General features: G+C 35.7%; 1 protein-coding gene across 1 annotated transcript in view; it reads right to left on the bottom strand.

Annotated features, from left to right (window-relative positions):
* Window positions 1–5167: 5167 nt before the first annotated feature.
* LOC148281865 (uncharacterized) overlaps window positions 5168–26582 on the bottom strand; it is a 30037-nt gene continuing 8622 nt past the window's right edge. The window contains 11 exon segments of the mRNA XM_088226013.1: window positions 5168–5425; window positions 13690–14001; window positions 14279–14412; window positions 14878–15104; window positions 15569–15768; window positions 17270–17431; window positions 20883–20996; window positions 22529–22661; window positions 23389–23564; window positions 24900–25184; window positions 25875–26100. Of these exon segments, the coding sequence (XP_088082139.1) occupies window positions 5360–5425; window positions 13690–14001; window positions 14279–14412; window positions 14878–15104; window positions 15569–15768; window positions 17270–17431; window positions 20883–20996; window positions 22529–22661; window positions 23389–23564; window positions 24900–25184; window positions 25875–26100 (2035 nt within the window). The 3' untranslated portion in view covers window positions 5168–5359.

The following is a 26582-nucleotide window of genomic DNA, read 5'->3' as shown; positions in this document are numbered from 1 at the left end:
TACCGCGATATGAAATGAGGCCGATGCCAGAGTCCACTAATTTGCAAACTGACCAGCTAAGAAGTCATATCTGAGCCAAAAAAATTAATTCTATGCATAGTATTATCATCGTTTTTTCATCATATTTTTTTTAGGTTTCGTAATTTTGAAAATACACCGCCCGTGACGTCACAAGTTCAAGTCAGTGGATTTTCCCCACATTTAAATAGAGAACCTTCAAAGCTCGCTAAACATGGCTACTCGGAAGCCAGAAATCTATCACATTGGCTATTCTAAGCACGTGTTCACCTGAACCTGTGAGCTTTCAAAGTAGCTCATTTTTATTAATTTTTTCATACATTTTTGAGAAACTTTGCCATACAATTAAATGATCTTATTTTCAGGAAACATTTTAAAAATCAAATTCCCCGTGAATTTCTTAATCAAGTAATAAGACAAGATGAGTAAAATGAGTGTTGTTTAAAAACATTAAAAAAATGTACTGTGGCAAGTTTGTCTATCATGGATGAGGTCCTGGGTTAAATTCTCGGCAAGGTTGATTCTTACTGTCATATTTACAGTCTCTGGACTGGATGTGTAGCAGAAGACTAATCATTTGCCTTCTCGTATCAAACAATTTGAAAAAAAAAAATTACTGATTTTTGTTTATGAACTCGTGATTTCAGATCAACGTTATATTATTTACGAATTACTGAGTACGTATGTTTAAAAATTTTGAGTTAGAGTTACGAAACCTGCTTTGGAACCTTTTTCTGTTAATAAACAAATCGGGAAAAAAAACTATTGTTTTACAATAAATATAAGAGTCAGAGCGGATTTTGCAACTCTTGAATATTTATTTTGATATGGCTCAGTGATCTTATTTTGTAGATTTTTTAAAACCTTGAAATGACTCATTTTAAAAATGTTTTGAGCATTCATTTCAAATGAAACGCTTTGTAATTTTACCACGTAAGAGTTTAATATATTATAACGCAACTAGCTTCAGGTATTCTGAATTACCGACCATCAGGTGTAAATATAAACATATAAATGGCCCCTAAGCTGTACAACTTTTTAAGTATGGATAGATCAGTAAGAAAAATGAAAAACAATGTTTTCAAACTCTAGTCCATGAATGGATTACTAAAAGGACTGAGGAATATGTTTCGTATATCAGAATATAATTTTAATTTGTTGAAAGTCTCATTTTATATATGTAGGTATGTTTTAAAATCTTTTTTTTTATTTCTTTTGAATTTTTATACAACAATTGATGTGTAAATTATGTAGTTTTATATATGAAATCAATAATACACTGACACTCCGGAACGTGCCTGCGGGGCCAGTGGAATGGCTACACCCATAAATAAAAAGGAAATTATATTGAATGTACCTAATGTACAAACAATTTTTTTTGTAAACTATGTATTTGTATCATATTTCGGATTAAATAAATAAATTAAAAAATATAAAGTTTATATTTACACCTGATGATGGGTTAAGGCAGAAAAATAATTCAATCGTATGAATCTCACCGGCAACAGTAAAGGTTTCAGGTCTGTAACTTTACAAATGTTAACAAATGGAAAAATTTAAGGAACATAGATGTTTAAATATAGGCAGAATGGTGAACGTTAACGTGGCCACTTAAACCGGCCAATGACAGGTCGTAAGCCCTGTAGATGCTAGACTTCTATATTACATTCTCTAAAATATCTGTTGTAATCTGTTAATATTAACAGCTCCCTGGGGGGTTGAATCCAGTCCTTGTCTACAAAAATTTGGACAAACTCAAAACGTGATTTATTATATATTATCATTTATTGCTTAATTTGGATTAAGTATTAATTAATTACAATACGCTATTCAGATTTTTAAAATTAGTCAAATACTATATTCAATTCTGTGGTAGGGTCTACGGTTCTGTGTGAGAAATGGACCCAGAACCTTGGCTGAGCGTCTTCGACTCGAAGTCCTGAATGAGGAAATCGAGTGGAGATGAGTCCGCCTCGTTGTGTAGCGGTAGATGCACTCGCCTACCATTCCGTAGGTCCTGGGTTTCGATTCGAATTTTAAGGTTTCGCAGCAATATTTCATTGTTCGTGTAACAGATGATCGAACTATGCTGCATTTGGCTTACCAGCGCAAAGCCCTATGCACCAAGAAAAGGGAAAAAGTGAGTGATGAATTTTTTTTTAAATATGATTCACGCTGTATTTTTTCGTCCTTGGATTGGATCCGAGCGATCACCGCGTATCTGCGCGGCGCCCCAATGCACCGTCGGGTGCGGTTAAGGATGTGATGATGAAATACAAAAAGATTCTATGGCAAACTGTTTGTTCGATGATGAAGGTTCTGACGAGGAATGAAATATAAAATAACCATACGGACTAAACATATTTAACTCTGGCGATTCCATCGCTGATTCATAGCAAGATTCGACAACTAACGTAATAAAAACATTATTAGATAATAAATACGTTAAATAATATAATATTGTATTTATTTTGCGTAAAATCACTAAATTAAAATTAACACACCCACCGGTTCTGAGGCGTGAAATTACCTTAAAACAAATGAGGCCTTGACAAACAAACAGTGTGTTTATTTCTTTATACTGCATATTAAAATACTATAAATATGTAGCATAAAGGAACACAAAAATATATTACATGGGTTACTCCATTACAAAGTTTTTGTAAAGCTATGATTTCCTAAGCGGCGGCAATTTTCCGTATTCCTTAGTTATATATTTACGTATCGATTGAAATATTTTATTATTAAACAATAAATATTTATCGGGCACAGTAAAAGCCTCGATTGTAAAATCACCTATACAATCAAAAGTGTCGCATTGTCGCAGCGACAAGTAAGGAAGACAAATTTACGCGTGACACAGGCCAGCCTGTACCACTGACACGAAACGCTCAGTTGCTCTCGGAGCTCCGCCAAGGGCGGGCCGTTTGCTCGCGCTGTGAGCATTAGTAAATGGTTTCTTAGTGTTTTAGCGATTATATTTCAAATATTATAACTTTTGACGTCAAATATAGTTGATTGAAGCAATTGCCTATGTACGTTCCATTTTTCAGCCTTTGAATCCCTCATTTTCATATGTGTATTGACCACCGGAATAGCACCGGAATGCGCATTTTTTAAAATTAGAACGTACTGCGGCAGAAAGAGACATACTAAGCATTATGAGTAGGTATATATGGAAGATGAGGCGTCATTAAGGCGGAGAGTGAGATTTCGAATCCCACTCTACCCCAACTTGGTTCCCATTTTCTAATAGTGAGTTATTTACAACTAGTTAAAAATGGCCCTCAAAATTAAATATTTGCGTAAATTATGAGAACGCAAATATTTCTTTTTAAAAAAAAAAAAGATGTTCAAAAGTCATGCTAAAGAGTTTACATTTCAAGGTTTAGTGCAAATTTTTCTTGATTTTCTTACAAACTCAATCAAAACTTTGTCATTTTTGATAGTCTAAATTATGTTAGCACTCATTTTCAAACACAAAAACATTCCCAAACTGTTCATACCATTGTGACGGCCATCCTGCAAATGACAACACCGTTGTTTTGACGTTCTGCTCGCAATCAACGCTCTCTAGGAAAATCGCGCTATCTGATTTGTATGGACGTTTAAATGACGTCATCCACCGCTACAATAAAGCTGCTTAATGACGGCACGGCTCTCTTAGGAAACCATAGTTTGGGTATTTAAAAGTAACAAATTCATAGATCTCAAATGAAATAGCATGTAATTAAATTTATCCGAAACTGGTCAGCGCATTAATTCTATTCGTCTGATTTTAGAGCAAAATATATACGCCGTGAAATTATTCAACATGAAAAATCACAAAGTTAGCGCTTCAAATATTAATTTTAATAAATACATTCTTTTCTCTTTTGAAAAAACATTCAACAAAATAATAATATATATATTATTATGTACATAGTATAATATAACACAGGCGTTCATCTTCAAACATCGATATATGGTATCTAAAAATATCTAATTTTATGTATAAATACTCCGCGTTTTGGCGTTTCCGGACGCGACTGCTGCGTCGACAGCAGAGCGGAGCGGCTACGTGTCCGCGTGTCTGGCGACAGCGACGCCCATATTCGCTACGATAATACGAGACAACTGGCCTTAGGCGCGTCGATACTTGTAAATATCAAATCCCCACCCGAGCGTCATTTCTCATTCTGCCGCCCTGATATTTAAACATTAAATAAAAACAACAAAGAAAAACAATAACTATTCATCTTACATAATATATAATGGCACTTGGTTGAAGAACTTTTAAATGAAAACATAAGTTTAGTAGGGGTTTCTTTTACAGTTTCGCAAGTGGCATTTTGACTAATTCAACACATCACCGAGTCCCGCAAATTCTCAACTTTCGGCGAATTTCAAAATGTTACGACGAGGTAAAAATTATACCTCAGTTAACATATTCAACTGATATTCCTTACGTTCGTTGCGATTGTAAATACTTTACAAAATTACACAACAAAATGTATGAAAAATGAGTACAATATAAATTACACGATACAAATATTGCACAATTCAGAAAGCCGATGGATGAAATTGTACAAATTTTCGAACTTTTCTAACTAACTCATGATAGAAAATCTATTTGTGGTAGAACTGGAATCGAATCCCGGACTTCTGTTCCGGAATCTGCCAGAGACCACGATCGTACAGAATACCGCGGCTTCCTGGATCGATACAGCATTGAATTAAATATATATAATTGTTTAACTGCATCAAAAAACCACCAAAATGGATATTAATCAATGTCGGAATATTTTAAGAGTTATACAATACGATAAAATTGCAAATGGGTAAACTTGAGACTCGATATTTCGATGGAAAAAGGTTTTTTTTTCACCATTAATTGTCCTATTTGAACGCTACTAGTAAAACAGTGATGTTTAGCAATTCAAATGACTGAAATAAACCTCACTTTAACAATATTTTGAGCACGTCCAAATGCTTGCAGACAAGGACAGGATTCCTAATCTACCATACTTCTGTCTTGAAGTGTCTTCTACATAACATACATGACAAAACAGCTACTTCTCCACTTTAAAAAAATTACTTTTGTTCATACAACTGAATTAAATACCGCCAGTCGATTGTCCTACAATCTTCAAAATATACAAGATCATTATTTTTTAGTTTTCAGTTACCGGGAGCGCAGAGAACGAGCGGCGGGTGATATTTACAAGTGCGTTACGCCGCTGTAAGGTCAGTGTCCTAGTTTGATCTTAACTACCGACGTGGCGTTTCGCCCACGGCGGGGATTTTTGGTTTGCGAGGGGTTTGAGAGTAATATTTATCGGCGCGCGGGACACGATATAGCCTAGGGGTGCTGCGCCGAGTGCTGCGGCCCGGGGGCCTGGCCCGCCCCCTGCGGTGGCAGCAGAACCTGCAAAAACAAGAGACATTATTGAACAACGCTCGGAGAAGACGCAACATACAAGTATCGGCGCATCGGCAGTGAATCCTCACACAAATGTTAGAACAGTCAGGAGGAACATACCGATTGCAGTCAATATGCCTTGACATAAGACAAAAAATAAAACAACTCTTTATCTAAAAAAAACCCTAGAAAAATATTTTTAAAGGAAATATTTGCATTCAATATGACTAACCCAAATACTTCAATTTTAAGCGACATTTTAAATGAGTCGTAAATGACTCACTATTAGAAAATGGGAATCAAGTTGCGGTAGAGTGGGGTTGAACCTCAGACCCTTTGATTTGATTCAAAATTCTTCAATTATTAATTATTAATAAATTATCGTTGTCCAAAGTGTTAGGAAAAATAGTGAATACGTTTGAAATAAATCGTATCTGTCTTGCGTATACAAAAAATTGTACCATGAAAGCTAAAATATAAACTCTGCATATGCGGTGCTCAGCATACCGAGTAGTGAATATTTGGGAAAATAGACCAATTTTCCCAGTTACAACAATAATATTATAATTTTATCTTCAAATTATGAATAGCATTCTAACCATCTGTCGGAAGAGTACTCTGCAAAAACTAGTGATAATTCTTCATTATAAAAAAATACACAATAATTTATTGTTGCAATGTTGTTTTAACTTTGTGGTCAAATTGTAAAAAATACAGTTAATAAATCAATAATAAAGTAACACAATTTTTCCGGGAGCTTAGTGAGTACAATAATTTCACAATTTCTACAATACCATAATAATTTCTATAGTAAAAATGAATAAAAACAGTTGTAAAGATGCTCATTTCAAACTAGGTTGTATGTATTTACAATTTTATACTTAAGCGAAAACGAAAGCGAGTTAAAAAAATATTTTTGATTATATTTTAAGCGAAATTATCAAGCTCTTGGCTGAAAGCTAAATATTTTCTTGTCGACTCGTAGTAACCAAAATGCATTGACATATATGACTCGAAACGAAAATTCAGTTTAACTTTTAATCAATATTTGAAGCGCTAAATTTGTAATTTTCCGAGTCAAACAATTGACATGGGTCAACATTAATGTTAATTGGTGAAAACCCACATTAATTGTTTTAAAAAATTACAATTCACTATTTTATTTACGGCCTCGTGGTGTAATGGTCGGCGCGTTAGCCTGCCATGCAAGAGGTCTCGGGTTCGATTCCCGACATGGTTGATATGAAATGTTTATTTAAAAAGATGTGTCCCTGTATTGGTACCTGAAGCGTAAGACTAATCATCTTACCTTCATGTAACAAAAATGATCCAAGATACGCTGCGATTGGAGTACCAATGCAGTGCCCTATGCACCATTAGGTGCGGAAAGGGAAAAAAATTAATGAAATGATGATGGATTTTATTTACATATTATAGTGTTATCGCACTATTTTGATTAAGAAATTAATTTAAACATGGCGTTAAATTGTTTTCACAACGTTTTTGGACTAAAACTGTATTTAAAATACACTTTTTTTAGAACATACGAGAACTTTGTTTATTCAATAATATATTATTTTAGTTATAAAATCCTACCCTGCTGCAAAACCTCTAAATAACTATAAAAGTTGCAAATTTTAAACAGAGTATTCACCCGCTAAAACGATCAATAACATTGTTTTAGTAAAATTTAAAGGATCAATATATTACGATCATGTTTTTGCGGAAGTGAAATTTTGGCATAGAACTATTGAACATTTTTAATCAGTAAAATATTCGCTATACTAAAAACAAATTTGTATGTAAATATAACCAAATTAGGTATATTAAGTATACAAATAAATAAATAAGAGTTATTATTTTAAGTAATCATTTTGGTAAGTAGCTAAATCTACAAGTGATTGATTTGACTACCAAAACTAAAAATTCAGCAATATTCACAAACAAACATTGCCTTCCTAGCTCAACTGTTAGTACCACGTTAGTAACAATTATAATTGCAAATGTATTAGTTTAAAAAATATTTGAAAGCATGCGAAATGTCAAATTGTTAATTTCAAATGTTATTTTTCTAAAACACATGCAAGAAACATACTCAATATTTAAACTCATGAAAAATTATTTTTAGTGCGTTTGATTCATAATGCAAAGGGCATCTTCCATGTGTGTTTTGATTGTGGCAAATTCATTTTTCAAACTATATAAATGCAGCTTTCAAACCATGCTATTGACAATATTATTTTTTTTTTTAAAAACAAAATTAAATTTTATGTAAAAATCATTGATAAAATTTTATTTTATTTTGACTTCAAGAAAATATATTAAAAAGTAATATTTACAGGTTAAATTTAATATTATTATATCATATGATTAAAGTTACCAACAATATTTAACTCGTTATAAAAGGCTGAATAAATCATTACAAATTAACTTTTAAAATGTCAGTTGAAAAGTTACATTCTAAATGTACAAAATGTGTTCAGTATATTTTTTCGTAACAGGATTTTTCTAGAATGTTGGTACCCTTGAATTATGAAAATATGTCAAATAATTCAATTATCAATAATAATTATTCATTTTTATTGCTCTTTATAAAAAAAATAATTTAAAAAAAAACAAAATTCAACAAACTAAAATAAAATTTTAATAATTAGAAAGTGTAAAAAAACATGCATTTTGTGGGATTATGGACTAGATATTGTATGTCCAGAGTATTTTTGTTCTCACAATATGGTTTTGTACAAACTACATCTGCAAACTAAAATGAAATATTGTTGGACATGTAATATCTATGAACTGCCCCATTAATGGTTAAAATTTAAATACATAAACAATATTAATAATATAAAACTAGAGATACATAAGTCGTGTGGAAAATACATAATATATATTGAATGGGTGATTTCCTCTCCCCCCTTTGATGTTCAGTTAGTTGTTTTGATAAGCAGCGTCAGCGATTGGTCTCAACATAAATGAGAATAATTCAACCTTTGTTAGATAATGGAAAGCCATACTGTTAATGGAAGCGTCAAATTTGAACACGTTCTGTTGGAAAGGATGGCACTTAGCAGAAAGCCATAAAATAAATATCTTAAATTCAATATTGTCAGTGCGACTTATTTGTATTGAAAAGGTAGTTTGGCATTAGAAAATGATTTCATTTATCTACAATAACACGGAAAAATAAATTGTAAAATACAGTCAAACTTGGTTATTACGAGGAAGACGGGACTGCCTGAATTTGCTTGTTATATCGGAGAAAGATATTTTAAATCCAATCCCCACTGTTAAGCATTATAATAAATGCTTACAAACATACCACTTTCTAAATTTCAATTCAATTTAAATTTTTGTCGGCCTCGTGGTGTAATGGTCAGCGCGTTTGCCTACCATGCAAGAGGTCTCGGGTTCGATTCCCGACACGGTTGATTTGAAATATTCATTTAAAAGGGTGTTTTCACACTAGAATATTTCATAGTCCCTGGACTGGTACCTGAAGCGTAAGACTGATCATCTTTCCTTCATGTAACAAAAAATGATCAAGATACGCTGCGATTGGTTTACCAATGCAGTGCCCTATGCACCATTAAGTGCGGAAAGGAAATAATGATGGTGATGAATTTCAAATTCAGATAAATAAAAACATTAGTATTTTTTCACAATGTTGACAATGTGAGAAGGATAGAGAAAACTTTTTACACACTTCAACTTATTTCGCGCCACATTCAATACGTAAAATATTACAAATAATTGCCTCTTTTACGCAAATTGAAACACCGCTTGTTTGTAGTCATGTTGACAATAACTTCAAGGGTTAGGTTTTAACTTATCTGACATCACTCACTCGTAATGTTCATAATGAAGCTCTATGGAGCACAAAAAAAAACATTGTAAAAAAAACCCCGAAACAAGAATGTCATTCATAAACTACAAAAGAAGTTGTAAATTGTATGAGGTCCTGAGTTCACTAAACTTGGATTTTTTACACGCAATTTCAACCATATGCGTGATACTTTGTCAATGTTTTTAGCGAAAGCACCAATTAGGTACTTGGACACTTACATAGTGTCATAAACGTAAACCGAGCCCAGCAGCGTGGGTAAAAGATTTTTTTACATGGATTCTCATTTCAAAAATGATGTTTTTAATCAATTGAAGAGTTTTTGCTCGACTGTTGACAGTATTTTTGTTCGGTAAGTCGGAGAAGAAGCCCGTTATAAAAGTGAAGAAAACCACAAACTAAAATTTCAACTATGTTTCCTCATTATATCCGAGATCTCGCTATTTCCGTGATCGTTGCAACCAAGTTCGACTGTATTTAAACAAGATCGTAAGAACGTCGCGCGAAATAAAGAATGAATAAATAGCGTAATTTTTAAATAGGAATTTTTTTCCGTAGATGAAAAATAAATACAAATATAATAGATCAAAGTGTAAAATAATGTTACAGATTATTAACAATAAATAATACAATAGAAATAATAAGTTATCCGTGAACACCTAAGAAGTTGATATGTTCGTGTCCATTGGCTATGCTATATGCATGGTGTTTCAAGGTGAGATTGCAAATATTCACTAAAGTTACTCCTCATCACAATATAAACAGAAAATCCTAATATTTTTTTTTTGTAAATAATTTAAGTTCTAGTAAAAAAAAAATATTTTTCAAAGTTTGAATTTGAGTTATGAAATTATATTACACCAGCTTCAAAATCAGGAAAAAATATATATGGTGCAAAGTTTGATAATTTCTCTTACGATATCAAAAACATGTTAAACCTCAATTATTAAAAAAAAATTGTCATTAAATTTTACATAGTTGTTAATCTGTTATTAAATTCTATCATAATTAGAAATGAGGAACTACAATCCTAACCGTCCACGCCCTTGAGGTGGTTTTCACAAAAATGGCACTATATAAATTATCCATATCGTCGTTGCGCCGGCAAAATCTGTTAAGTGACATTTAAGGAGATATTTTAAACAATGTATCTTTTAATGATGGATGTTTTTTTAAATACATTTTTAATGGTGACAAAATGGAAAAATACGTAATTTTATTTTGACCAAATATTTAAGTATATTTTGTTGAAAAAAAATTGTTTAATCTTAATGAGAAGTAAAAATACTTTTTTTTAAAAATCACTTAACAGATTTTGCCAGCGCAACGACGATATCTTATTTTTTTAGGGTTTTTCTTAACTGCAATGAATCAGTTATCGGGCATTTTCACAATAACAAAATCTAACAATATCGGAAAATAACAACTTGAATTTAACCATAAGATAATTTCAATAAACCTCGGGTTACGCATGTTTTTTTGTAACTTGAAAAAATAATGATTAACAGATATTATTATAGGTGCAAAATCTGGGTGATTTTCTGAACTGCGTAATACGGCCATGATTGTTTGAAATAGGCGAGCCCGCCTCGAAACACCGCGCATAATAATATAAGTAGGTGGCATGCTGCGGAGGTATCGGGTAACAGGTAACAGGTAACAGGTTACGGGTTATGGGTTATAGGTAACAGTAAAGGCAAGCGATGAGTAATCAAGTGTTGGACGTGCCTTTAGTCGGAATACTGCTGCACTTTGAGCAGTCGCGACTGGTGGTTCATGTTTGGCAGGCGTATCGTGTTGCCCGACCACTGGGTGAACACAAATGTTATACATTACACATTGGGACACCTACCATCGGCACATCTCACTCGCGAACTATTGTCTATCATCGCAATTATCAGTTGAAATGCAGAAAGGAATAATGAAATGAAGGATTATAAAATTACATAATTTCACTCAGTATTATTAGATATATCTGAAATTAATGTTATGCTATGTTTTTTAAATTTAAGCTTTCGTTAAGACGGTCAGTCATGTTTTATCCGTCTTCTTTACTTTCCAATTCAACATTAATAATACAGTAGAACTCCGTTTATCCGAATTACAGTCATCCGAATTGCCAAATATCCGGAACGTTATCGGGAAATAAAAATTAAAGATGTTATGTTGTTTCTTCGTCAAAGCAATTAACTTTGCTAGACGTGTTTAAGTCAATTTTGAATGTGATTCAAATTCTCTGAATTATTTCAAAAGCAATAAAAAAGTGATCTTTCAGAACATCTTTTGAATGTGTAATCCAATTATTAGGATTTACGCATATCCAGATAACGTCTGGCACTCAATAATCCGAATAATTGGAGTTTTAATGTACTTTGAAAAAATTAAAAAGTTTAAGTTAAAAATAAAAGCTCTCAAATGATTTTATTTGTTTTATAAAAAAAAAATGACGTTAATTCATAAAGTTACAGAAAGTGTCTCCTTATTTTTTAAACGAAATCCATTGAAATAACGTCCACAGTGGTGCCATAGTGATTATTTATTTAGATTATTAAGATTTATCTGGCCGAGCAACTTTAATAAATTTTTTACATCAATATGAAAGAAAATCTGGAGAAAATGAATAAACTGTTTATGTAGAAACAGAAAAAGACATTTTTACGATTTGTAAGAGAATTACAGACGTAAGTTATATTACGTCCTCTAATTTTCTGTACTAAAATTCCAAAATTTATTTATAATTTTCAACAGCCTACCAAATTCCACACAAATATTTAAATTTTCACATATAAAATTAGATACAAACATAAGTTACTCTTGCCATTTCAGTGTAATACGAGTCTGTAAATTACAATGACTTATAATAATAATTGTTTATTACGTATTTTACTAAAACAGGGGAGACAATAGTTTCGCTTGTACCGATGGTAATGGAGTGGGAAAGATTTCTTTAAGCATTTTTTGTTAGTACACATATTTTACTGTACACAAAATCGATAAATAAATAAAAGAATTTTGATATTGTGACAATTCTCATCACAATATAATCACTCTGTAATATGAAAGCACCGATTTCTTCTCAAACAATTGGTTTGATAATGCCAAAATCAGGCAAAACCACCACCAAAAATACATGTATTTTTGTATATTTTAAGTGTATAAATTCTATAATTTACTTTCTTTTTTTATTGTCAATCAAATACATTTCAATAGTAAACAAAAAATATTATTTTAGAGTTAAAAGTTTAACGGATGATTTGAAGAAATACGGATGCCCAAACATAGGCAGAATGAATATTACACGGTGTGTAAAACAATCACTAACACCAGTCAATTATAGGTCATAAACTCTGTGAATGCCTAGACTAAAGTTGTTTTCAAATTTCTATCAGAAAAAAGGCAGTGATATAATTTTGCGGAAAAGGTGCATAAAGCACATTAAGAAATAATTACAGAGTGATTATATTATACTATAACAGTGGGATGTTAGTTAATTAGATAGCATTTTGTAAATAATTTAGTTTTGGTAGTCAAGTCTCATGTTAAAGGTAGTTAGATTAGTTATAAGATACAAATGTACATGAACACTTTGCTCCTTTAGGTCAATAAATGCTTCTGTCGACATATCCACTACAAACATCCTACCACAGACAAGCATAATGTTTAGTGTGACCTGGCCTATGTAATATTACTGTTTAGTGTGACCCAAACTGCGTAACATTACTATTTAGTGTTACCTAACCTATGTATTATTACTGTTTAATGTGACCTGAACTATGCAATATTACTGTTTAGTGTAACCTGGAATATGTATTATTACTGTACGACTAATGTAAGTCCTGGAATATGGCCTCGTTCTGTCCACAATTGAAAGAGTGCACTGTTCAATCAAATGTAACCTAATAGAATTTGAAATGTGATGTCCCAGCAAACTCAGTTTAACCGTTTGCGAGCAACCGTATGGCCTAATAAGTACTACTGTGTACTTTAAATTGCAACTGTCAAATCTTATTTGTATAACCATGTATTGACTAGTGACTATGATCTAGCTAGTGCAACCGTATGACCTTACCGGTGTTACAGTGTGACCTGACTGGTGTTACTGTGTGACCTGACTGGTGTCACTGTGTGACCTGACTGGTGTCACTGTGTGACCTGACTGGTGTTCCTGTGTGACCTGACTGGTGTTACTGTGTGACCTGACTGGTGTTACTGTGTGACCTAGCTAGTGTCACTGTATGACATAGCTGTTGTAACTGTATGACCAGACTGATGTAACTGTAAGACCTGACTGATGCGACTGTATAACCCGTCAAGTGAAACGGTAACCGTATGACCTGACTGATGTAACTGTATGACCAGACTAGTGTAAATGCATGACTAGAGTAGGGGGGGTGGGACTTGACTAGCGCGGACGGCGGGCTGTACTCACGGGCAGGTGCTGCGGGTGCTGCTGCTGCGGGGGCAGGTAGTGCAGGTGGTGCTGCTGCTGCGGCGGCGGCGGCAGGCACAGCACGGCCTGGAACTGCTGCGGCGGCGGCGGGTAGGCGCCGGGCGGCGCGGACGGGCCGGGCGGCGCGGAGGGCGGCGCCACGGCGGGCGAGGGCGGCGGGTGGTAGCCCTGCGGCGGCTGCTGCTGCTGCGGCGAGGGCGTGGACGGCGGAGGCGCGCCCACGTACTGCAGCTGCTGCACGCTGCCCTCGTGCCCGTGGTACATGCGCATGTTTGGCGCCGTCCAGTACGTCTGCGACAGAACACGCACTTACTGACACGACCTCTACAGATATCACATCATATATTTTAACTTGCGTTTAGATTTCTAAAATCCCTGCTGCCATTTTCAAACTGGCATTTATGACTGGTGAATGGTGGCCACATATATGTGGACATTTAAAACAGTGTGTTGAATTATCAGCTATTTTCTTGTGCATTTTAGTGTTTTGCCAACTGAAAAATTCAACAGTGAAACATGATATTGCAATTTTTGCCATCATAACAGAACGGTCGAACAGTGGACTTACATAGTGGTTAATGCCCACCATGTGTGGGTACTGCGGGGGGGCTTGGTGGGGGGAGGCGTAGGGCACGGCGTACTGCGGGATGGGTCCGGGAGCCAGGAGGGGCTGACCCGTCGCCTGCGCCACCTGCATCGGCACTGAAATAAAGCAATATGCAATTAGTCACATGGCACAAACATCATCAAAAACTGCAAGGGGCAACTATTCGCGGGGGACGATTATGCAGAAGTTTTTACAGATTAAATGAGGATCTATCTAAATATCAAAATGGCTAAACTAAATACAGTAAGATCCCTTTTTACCTGTTTTTATTCTTCATTCGCATGGCACAACACGGTGGCGCGAGGACCGCTGCTTCATTATAATGACGTCATTTTGGCTATTTTGACACATCAAATGAATTCCGAAAAATTTTAAACGTAAAACTGGTGTGATGAAAAATAGGTGGGGGGAATATTTGTATGAGAATCTATGAAGAAAAATGGGTCCAAAATATTTCAGTGTAAAAAATGGGAAAACGTAAAATTGAGGAACTTAAAAACGAGGTTTTAAGGTCTCCCGGAGGCGTCTGATGATGTGGAAAAAGAAAGAAAGTTATTCACCCTTGCGCATCCTGGTGAGATGCTGGTGGGCGGGAGGCGGAGGGTGGTAGGGCGGCTGCGGCGGCTGGTGGTGGTGCACGAGGGGAGCGTAGGCGCTGGGAGGAGGCGGCGGGGGCCCGGACGGCGGCGCGGCATGCGGCGGCGCGTGGTGTCCTCCGTGGTGGTGTCCGCCGCCCATGTACTGCGGGGGGCCCATCTGTCCCACAGGCGTGGCAGGCGTGTGCGGCCTGCAAAACAAAACACAATTATGCCGATTTATGGTTCTGTACACCAATCGCAGTGTATATTGATCAATTTTTCTTGTTACATGAAGGTAAGATGATCGGTCTTACGCTTCAGGTGCCAGTCCAGGGACCATGAAATTTTTTAAAAACACCTTTCGAAACAAATATTTTATGTCAACTGTATCGGGAATAGAACCTAAGACCCCTTGCGTGGTAGGCAAAAGCGCTGACCACTGCTCAAAAGTAAAAATTGTGACTGGCGAGACAGAGCTTTGTGGCTAGTGGGATTTCCAAGTAGTAAATAAGAGTGAGGCGATAGCATCTACAGGGCTTATGACCTGTCTTTGGCTGGTTTACGTGGCCACTTTAGACACTGTGTAACATTCACCATTCTGCCCATGTGTTGAGGAAATGTGGATGTTTAAGCATAGGCAGATTTACCGATTAGCTATTTGCGGGTGTCTCACCTGGAGGGGTTGGGGGTGCTAGGGCTGCGGGGCACGAAGGGCTTGGCCGCCGGATTGAACTCCTTGGCGTTGGGGTTGAGGGTGAACTTCTTGACGGCGGCCGTCACCTTGTCCAAGGGCGCGTCCGGGGGAGAGGCGCCGGGGGGCGAACTCGCGGGAGGCACGGCCGGAGGGGGGCTGCAGGTCTCCGACTGGGAAATCTGATGAGGAGAGATACATTTAAAGACATCACAACAGAAATTAATAACATTTTTAACCATTTAAATCCCATAATGACATTCCAATATATTACTCCAGATATATTTCTTAAAATATACAAGACCTACGTATTGCTACTACTACTACTACCATCACGCCCTTTTTCCGTAGGGGTAGGCAGAGAGAATGGACCGCCACACACGTCTATCCTGGCACATATTCCTATCTTCTTCCATATTCATACATCTTGTCATACATGCCCTTCGATTCTGTCTGCTTTTGACATGACCAGACTTAAGATTTTGGTTTATCTGATCATGCCACGTCGTCCTTGGTCGTCCTCGTCTCACGTTACCATTCAAAACAAACAAACCATCACGCCGTTTCTCCGTAAGGGTAGGCAGAGAGGATAGAACGCCACAACACTCTATCTTTGAATACAGATCTCGCTTCCTCTACATTCATACATCTTCTCTTTCTATTCTTTCTTTCATTCTTTCTTATTTTTTTGCACCACAACAGGCCAGGAGGCCCAATTACAGTGGTGAATTACATCACAGAACACCCAGGCTTGAGAAAAATCAGATTTTTTAATTTTTAAGCTCTCACCGGGAATCGAACCCGGAACCTTCCGTGTGTGAGTCAAGCGTCTTAACCACTGCACCACGGAAGCCGCCTTCTCATGCACACGCGCCAACTATTCAGACTTTTGACAAGTCCATCTTTAAGTATTTGTTGGATTTGGTCATGCCATGTCTTTCTCGGTCTTCCTCTATTTCTGCATCCATCAACATTCGCATTGTAAATATTCTTAGCCGTTTTTTCGCTGTCCATTCGTTTTGCATGTCCAAACCAGCGCAGAGCTCCTTTCTTGATTTTGTCGATAATGCTTGGCTCAGCCTTACATAATTGTTTTTACTTTTGTAAAAAAAAAAAAAAAAACCTAGCATGAAATATAACTTTCTATTTTCTACTGGTTTGTGGTATTATAATATCTAAAGAACAGTATTATCAAATCTATAAAGAAAATCATGCTGACAAACCAGCCAAAGGTTTAGAGTGATTTGTTTGATTCACCGCTCGTACGCATTTGGCTCAAGCGAACGAAAGAAAGAGACATGAAAGACACGAAAGATATGGAGACACAAATGATACGATGATGCGAAAGATGCGGAGATATGATGACCTAAATGAGCCGAATGAGCAAAAGACACATTCGTTCAATTGAACTACTTAAAAGATACGGTCACTTTGGTGATGCAGATCAAGTGACACGTATCCTCTCGGTGACAGGGTCTTACCCACGTCTAGTTCAAAACTCCAGCTCAAGTACTCGAGCTGCGAGAAAAAATAATCTCGAGTTACCCATGTCCATTAATATGGGTTTAATAGGTTTAATAACCTTCCAGTTATTCCATATAAATTGGTGCCAGGATTTAGTTGATAGGAGGCAATCGCAGTAATCATATTGCCGATAATGAAAAGGCTTTGTTAGTCGCGCACCTTCTCAGCGTCCTTGGCCTCCTGCGGCGAACGCTCGCGGCCCTTGGGCTCGGACTCGTGTGTCGGCCCGTCGGGGAGCTGCTGCAGCGGTGGTTTGGCCGTGACCTTGTCCTCGCTCGGTTCCGGTACCAGCTTGAACTCGTGCCCGAACTTACGCAAGTTCTGAAAATGGGAAAATAGATTTTTATAAAAAATTTTGAATACGTAAAACTAATAAATTTATGTGTTTTAATGCGTTTTTTTATTTATTCTACATGAATTGATAGCCTTTTACAGACATATGAAGAGAAACAACTGTAAGAATATTATAAATAAATGCAAAACAGTTCACACAAATAAAAAATGTTTTTACTAAAAAATTATTGATGGCAACAAATGGACCCCCCTTAACCTTTCCAGATTTTTTTTTGTTTTAATCAAAGTTTATTATTTATTTTATTGAGTAAACAAACAGTATGTACATAAATATTGTCATTTTTTAAATATTAGTGTAGGACACTCATGGACACACCAAAAAAATTGTTTACAATTAAGACAATAATTTAAATTAAGTTAAATATAACAAATGTAAAAGATGAGAAATGAAAAATATGTATGTTATAATAAAATTAATTAAACATCTGCTTTTCTCAACATTTCCATGATTTTTTAAACTTAAATTTACATACATTGGCATAAAAAATATCAGCCTCGGTAATTCTATTGTTATATTGCTCGCATATTCTAGGTATTACGATACCAAAATATTTTAAACAATCTACAGATTGTTTAAAATATTTTGTTGTCTGCGTAAAACGGAAGATTTTATCTTGTCAGTCTAGATGGCACACGGAATGGAAGTATTTCAAATAAATTAGGGAAATCGATTTTATTATTTATTTATTTGTATAAAAATAACTGGTCTAACGTTATTCTTCGATTTTTAAGAGAGTTTATTCCATGGTACTGCATACTTTCTGCATAGTTAAAGAAGTTAAGGTTATGAATTGTGATGCGCAGTTAAGAAGGCTACCATTTCGCAAGAAGACGATAACATCAACTCGTTGATGCACCGAGCTGTACAGTTATATTATAAGGAAATACCATTAGAAATAAGAGAACAAAAAATATTATTTCATTTAAATGCAAGTTAAAAAAACACATATTTAGTAGATAAGTTATTTTTTAAAAAGTAATCTTATTCGAGTTAGCTTTACAGAAGGTTTTTTTTAAAGTGTACATATGGGCCTTACGTATTAGATTTCCTTATAGATTCCTTATAGATTTCCTTATTTCATGCTTAATTTTTTTAAACAGCCAACACTGATATGTGCGCGTGCGCAGTAACTTTTATAACAACACAAACAAACGTCTAAGTCAAATCGAGACTACTATCAGTATATATATATATATATATATATTTGGATAATTTATATAGCGCCGTTTTTGTGAAAATCACCTCAAGGGCGTTGTATAATAAATAAATATCCCACCACGTCTTGCAGCTACAGAGCGCATGGACGGTTGGGATTCTTGTTCCTCGTCTCCAATTATGATATACAGGAGCTAGATTACAGCACGTCTTGCAGCTACAGAGCGCATAGACAATAAGAAATCTAGCCCCCATTTACATATTTTTTATTTATTTGACAATAAAGTTTAGAGATTTAGTGATATTTAAAAAAAAAAAAAACAAATGTATTAAAATAGAAGTTAGATTACAACAAGTCTTGCAGCTACTGAGCGCATGGACGGCTGGAATTCTAGACCTCATTTACTAAATTTGGATATTTGATAGTTGATAACATTTACCTATTGAAGCTAGATTACTAATCGTCTTGCAGCTACAAAGTGCATGGACGAGTGAAATTCTGGCAACTTAAAATTATCAATAAATTTACAAAAACAAACATTGAGCATAATAGTAAATTTGTAAAGTGTTCGTGCTAAAAAGTAAACAATTAAAAACTTAACAGATAGAGCATTTGAACACTATGAATAACATAACAGATAAACATATCCGAGGGGTAGCTTTCATAGATTTTAGGTAGTCACTAGTCATTGTCGCAGTGTCGCAAAAGTGCAAACACATGTTGTTTGCTAAATTCCTAGAAGATGGTCCGATCCACGTGTAGTTGCCGGAGAGGGAAAGAAGCCTACTGTTCCAACAACTTTGTATCCATTTTAGTCTGTATTATTTCGTTTTATAATTAGTATGAAATTCCCGCTTAATTTTATTTATTTTTTACATTATTATTGGACAAACGTGTGTATGAGAGTGGTTTGAGGATTGAGGTATCATTTTGTATGTACGAGTATATAGGAAAGATTATTTTAAATCTATTTTGTAAGTCAGTGTAAGCGAGAACATGGAGAAAACCGTTGGAAAAAGAAATCAAAATTAAGAAGAAGAGGAGAAGTTAAAAATGAATTCTATAGTTTGGTAGTGTTTCTTTTTTATCACAATTAATTAAAACACATACAAACATATAACATTTCAGATATTATTTAAACAAATAATTAAAAATCACTTGAATCGCATTGAGAAGGTCGCAGGACTTCGAAATTGTTTAAAATTGAAAAAAAAACTGGTAAACTATCCATTTTGATTACCGAAAACTATGAATTTTGACAGATCGCGTACTTATTCCAGCGTTATACCGCATAATGTGCAGGTATAAGTTTCTATGGTCGCTATCCCAGATTTAAACCAAGTTTAACTCTATGCGAGATTAATAAGTAATACTTTTTGCTATACCATCATTATTCTACCACTATTCTCAAGCTTAACTTTATACCCGATTTATAAGTAAGGCCCATATTGTTTAGAAATGTTAATAATAAGTATATGATTTAATAATTATTAGATATAAGTTAATGTAAGGACATTCATATATTATGTTTGTACTATTTTAAGACTAAATAAAAATAAAAAAGAAGAATGAAAAATATGATAGAACAGTTTTGACTGAATGCTGTTTTACTCTTGTTTTAGATCATGAGAAAAAATCACATGTATCGCATTGCCAAGAAAAGGAATAAAACAAATCTCCATGAAATATAAATTTTGATATAAAAAAAATAACAAACACATAAAAAAAATGCCTTTTAAAAAACGCCTACTGAAATGGAATTTTGACAAAGTTGACAAGAGATGCAATGAAGCTGAATGAGGAACTTCAGCCCTACGGGAAATTGGATACAAAAAATGTTTTCTTACGCGGGGTAAAAATTAGAGCATTAAATTGTACGGCAAAGTTTCTTGAAAATGTACAGAAAAAATAATAAAAAATATTTTGATAAAAACGCACTACTTTAAATGACGTCACTGGTTCATGTGAATCAACCTATGATCTGAGAGCTATGGAAGATTTCCGGTCTGCTTGTCGCTTCTGGACCAATGGGAAGAACTGAATGAGAATAAGCGGAAATGAACCTCTGACGTCACACGCGGAGTTATTTCAGAAATACAAAACTTTAAAAAATCGTAGCACCGATAATATATGTAAAAATTAAAAAAAAAAAATTTGACTTAGTTTAACAGTCTATTAACAAATAAAAAATTTGAAAAAACCACTGAACTTCCTCATTGCTGCGGGATTAAAGTAGTAATCAGAGTTATTAGTTAATTTACCTGAACTTCGTCTTGTCGGCGCGCCTCCCTGTGGCGGGGGTGCGGGGGCAGGGGGCCCGCGGGTGGGGGCAGCTGCGCAGGGCCCTCCGCCATCACAGCCTGGTGACCCATGACCTGCGAGGACGGGACACAAGGTTATTAACTTATATTATCACAGAATTATGGATGCAAGTGGATAGGTCATATTTTCTCCCACATCGCCGACGACTTATTCCTTAAACATTATAAAACGTCCACTGCTGGAGCGTGCCTACCAAATCTAAAGTCCACAAGGCACTGAGTTTTTGGAGAAGTCCAGGGCGGTGATTACAAATGCTGGTACTTACTTAGTCTGATCTACCGACAAGTTGGTGCGTGTTTTCACGAAGGCAGGGCTACTTATTTATTTATTTATTTATTTATATGCCAAATGGGCATTTTTAAAGACATGTTTATAGATAGAATTTTTTTTTTAAAAAGAAGATGGACTCGATGGTATATAGTAGACTTTGTGGGAGGGGAAGCGGGAGAGAGGTGTTTAAAATTGAATTCGATTCAGTGATCGTTTGAAAGAAGACAACTTATTTTCAAAGAAATCAAGACTGGTATGTTTGTTGGCAAACCTAAGAATTCTGGACATCGGGGAATGAAAACCATAGTTAGTTCTATGGTTATCGGTATGAAAGAGTAAGTTTTGTCTGAGGTTTCTAGTTGGGATATTTAATTTTATTGAGCTCAGTAGTTCAGGCGCATCAAAGAGTGAGTTGAGAATTTTAAATAGGACTAGAAGGTCGGATTTATATCGACGGTCTTGAAGAGAAGATATATATATAAGATTAAGATTAACTACATATACAAAAGTAGAATGAAATTAAAAAAAAAGTATCATTTTATGTAACTATATTATAGTCCTTAAAATATAGCTTGATTAAAATGACAGCTGCCAAACTTATGTGACTAGTGGTGTGAAAGTACCGATCACATTGATTTTATCAGTTTTTTCATGCAAACATGAAACTCTGTTTCTAAAAATTCATATAAAAACGCAAAAACAAGCATTTAATATTGTTTAAGACACTTACTCACCAAAAAAGAGACATTTTATACTTTTTTTCATGAACAAAATCAAATGAATTATTTTTTATTTGTACCAAACTGTAACATTTTTGCAAAATGATGTAACCTTGTAGGAACGTCATTAATAATTAGGTTTATTTTTTTTTTTTTGTTTTAAAGCTGACTTTATATACTTATGTTGATTTATATGTCAAGCATTGTATTAAAAAAATAAATTAACCCGCCAGATACTAATGATTTTTCGTGTGTCAATATAAATCACTCCTTAGACGTTACTACAAAGTTATGTCGTCACTTTTGCTGACAACTGTCATTCTAATCAAGCTATATTTTAAGGACTATAATTGATAATACTGTCATGGTGAAAGTATAGCATACGTACTTTCCGATTGTAATTGCCCTCAGAGAACAAATTTAATTTCTATTTAGTTTTATCAAATTTCATCTCTTGTTTAAATTTTTATTTTTGTTTTAAACTACTGCAATTAAAATGTATACTGCAATAAATTATTGTGTGAAGGAAAAATAATTCTTATAATGACCAATTCATAAATAAAAAGAGTTATCGGTAATAATGTGGTTTGTTTTACCTGCATGGGGGCTACTTGTTGCACGGGGGGGAAGGGCGCGGGGGGCGAGGCCTGCTGCGAGTGGCGGGGGGCCCGCTGCTGCAGCGGAGGCAGCTTGGCGTCCGCCCCGTTCACCTTACCGGCGCCGGGAACACTAAAAAAACAAAAAAAGTGTTAAACTGAGGAAAACGCTGCAGAAAAATTGTAAAAACGATCATAATTAGGGATTATTCATATTTACCTTTGATTTCATTTTAAAAAAATGTATTTTTTTAATCAATACCACAATGTATTTTTTTTAATGAATTTTTAAAAAAGGGATGTATAAATAATTTTATGATGGTACCCTTAAAGCACAAAAATAAAAATTTGAGTTTGAATACAAGGATTTTTTCCCTAAATATTAAGAAATTTTATTTATATGGTACATTTTTTAAAAATATAATAATTAATTAAGACTCATTCTTTCTGGCTGTGATATGATCCCACTTGCTATTTAATGATACTCACACTTACACACACCTGAACACTTACTCCCACATACACACAAACACACCTCTACACTTACTCTCATACAAATACACATAAACACACCCTTTTGTTGTACCACAATTTAATATGTATGATTCTTATTTAGAAACTTTGTTGGTCTGTCTTTAAACCATATTCTTTTTATGTTATTATATCTTTGTCAACTGTTTCTTTAAAATAAATAAATAACTTCAAATAATATTTCTATTACTAAGGATTTTTACCCGAGAGTAATTATTGAGTGAAACACTAATCCAAGTTTCGGGTTCCGTTTCACACACAGAACTGTATTCTTTACCCGCCCGGTCACATTAAAAAAATACAAATGACAATATTGAGAGCGAGCTTACCTGCGGACCATGGGGTTCTGGGTGAAGGGCGGAGGGGAGTTGTAGGCGTGCGGGTGCTGCTGGTGTTGGGGGGCCAGGGGCTGAGGGGGGCCGGAGGTGAGCGGGGCAGGGGGCGCCGAGGCTCCCGCCGCCGCGTAGCTCTTGCCACCGGGGACGCCCATACTCATCGCGTGCCCCTAGAAGGAAAAAACATAATCAATGTAAAGGTAGCCATTATACTGTATGTTTTTTTTTTATTGAAATTTTTTTCACGCGATCATTCTTCTAAACAATTTTTTTTAATGCCCGCCAAACTGCAAAAGCAGTTTTTTTTAGTTAATAATCATCGAACCCTTATCCAGATACGATGGTGAATAGGATGTTAAAAGTCATGCTGTTTCACTGTAAGAGTAGGTGAAGATAAAACACCATGTCGTCCGTCGACGCACATTAAAGCCAATCTACAATTTTGACGAAAATGATATTTTTATATGGGGGGGAATTTTGAACTTAAATTAGAACCTAATAATCCGATATGCGTGCGACAAATAGCAGTCAAGCTTTCTAAGGACGAACAGTACCACGGATAGGAGTAAATAATCAAAAACAATTTGAAATATAATTAATGTAAAAGAACTTTGAAATATTTATTTTGCATTGTGGCAATCAATTTTGGAGTACAGTATAATCCTCACAGTAATAATGAGCCAAGCTATAGAGAAACCCTATCGCTATGTTTCATAGAACGGAAGCGTTGTTAGTCAGCGACAACTTCACTCTGCTGGCGGTCATTTTGTTTAGTTTGACAACAGACGCGTAACAGTCCTGACGGACGCTTTTGTCGCTTTGTTTGTAAATAACTTGGATATTTATGTTATAATAAATGAAAATTGATAATGGTGAATTGCAGTATGTTTGGTTGCAGAAGTAGGGAGCGTCAAAGGTGTTAAAAGAGTCAGTTTTCACAGGCAATTGATTTTGAATATTTTCCTTTGATTTACATTGATTTTTGGCATTTATTGTCCCGACCTGTGTATTGATAAATTTGTGAATTTAAGTATGTTTACTCTTGATAATGACAATTGATTACGGCCAATATGTCAGGGCCGCACGAGGCACCCATATAATGTCCTAAAACCTGAAACGTCTATTTATCTGAAATTATTAGAATGATTGAAAATGAAAAGCAAAATAATGTTCATTTTTATTCTCAAGTGAAAAGTATGTGCTAATATGTAGGTACTATTTTTTTAGCATTCTCGATCTGGGCACGGCCCATTGTTTTGCTGTGAACTGTAGCTAACTTAATACTCCTAACCAGACATCTACTGAAGAAATATTCCACAAATCACAACTTACGACACCAAAGCAATTATACGCTAAAACAATACTCGCTTACAGATTCCAAAACTTTTCTGACTCAATCGAAAGACAACCCCAACAATACGTTAGATGAATCCGAGAAGTTTCAACGATTTATTAATAATTGCACAAAATGACTTGATTGAGTCTCGAGATGGAGGTGTGTTTACCTGGTGCGGGGGGGGTTGGTGGTGCTGGGGGTGGTGGGGCAGGGGCGGGTAGTGCAGGGCGACTGGAGGCGGCAGGGGCCCCTTAGGGAGCGCTTGCTGCTGTTGCTGCTGCTGCTGCTGCTGTTGCTGCTGTTGCTGCTGTTGCTGCTGTTGTTGCTGCTGTTGCTGCTGTTGTTGCTGTTGTTGCTGCTGTTGTTGCTGCTGTTGCTGCTGTTGCTGCTGCTGCTGTGGTGGCTGCTGCTGCTGTTGCTGGGGCACTTGTGGTGACTTTATCAGTTTACCAGTCTAAAAAACAACACAATACATTCATTACAAAAATTGACAATAACATATTAAAGTGGTCCCACTTTCGGTGAAACTTTCAAATTTTCACGAATTGAGAGACAGTTCTTTTTATTAGTAGTTCAAGGGTAGTTTTTAACTGATGTAACATCACCCACTCGTAATGTTTATTATGCATTGACCATAAAAAAACTGAAAAGCGTTGTAAAAACCCCTGAAATACGGATGCCATTCACAAACTACAAAAAGTTGTAAATTGTAATGTGGTGCCGAGCTGGCTTGCTGAGTTTTTGCTGAGCACAAAGCATGAATTTTTTATAGGTAATTTCAACACTCGTGCGATATTTTTTCAATGCGGGTACTTTAACACATAAATAGCGTCATAAATGTCATAGTTCTAATTTCAAAATTAATGTTTTTAAACAACTGAAGAGCTTTTGCTCAACTGTGGACAATATTTTTGTTCGTTATGTGTGAAGTATTTCGTTATAAAATTGAATAAATGTATGGAGAAAACCATACACTAAAATGTCAACTAATGTTTCCTCATTACATCCGAGATTTTGCTATTTCCATGATCGTTCAAGCACTATAATTTACATATGCACGGAAATTATTGCATATGTCGACTTACGACCTGTTTATCGGAACCGATTGTGGTCGTCGGTCGGCGACTACCTGTACTCTGCTCACCTGGGGGTTTTTCCTCCTGTTGGGCGGCACATACTTGTCTCCGGGCTGCGGCTCGCCCCCGTTGGCGGGCGGCGGCGGCGGGCTCGGGCGCTGCGGTCGCGCCCCCGGCCGCTGGACGGCGGCGAAGCGCTCCTCCTCGTCCCCGTTCTCCAGCTCCATGCGCTGCTTGTACATGGGCTCGCGCTCGATCTCTGCCGCTATCTCCTCCGCCTTGGCCTCCGCATCTCTGCAAATGTGTAATATTAATTAAACCTAAAATATAGCTAGTATAACTTCAAGTCTAATAATAATAACAATGGATGGCATCTACAAACTAGGTAGTTCTGATAAGTAGAAAAAACAAATTTTTCAATTTACATGTTCCTTACGCGAACATAAAAAGAAACTGGTTAGGAGCCCTGGTATTTGTTAGCTTAGTGCTGGACCCTCAATAAAGATGAGGGCTAGCTTTCTGGTCCGACATTACTGATACCAGGGAGAACATAGTATAGGCTTTATAGGGCCATATATAAGGCTAACGTAGTGTAATGGTCAAGACGATCACACACGCAAGGTTCCGGGTTCGATCCCTGGTGAGAAAACAAAAATTAAATGTGATTTTATTCTCAAGCCCGGGGGTTCTGCGATGCAACTCACCACTGTAATTGAGCCTTCTGGCCTGTTGTAGTTATAAAAACCAATTTTAAAAAAATAAAAATTATATATGAT

This window comes from Micrasema longulum, unplaced genomic scaffold (assembly GCF_059751315.1).
Source record: "Micrasema longulum isolate JH-2025_06_02 unplaced genomic scaffold, ASM5975131v1 h1tg000403l, whole genome shotgun sequence".
NCBI classification, from domain to species: domain Eukaryota; kingdom Metazoa; phylum Arthropoda; class Insecta; order Trichoptera; family Brachycentridae; genus Micrasema; species Micrasema longulum.
The sequence above is the reverse complement of the archived record's forward strand: the minus strand, read 5'-3'. Positions and strand labels throughout refer to the sequence as shown.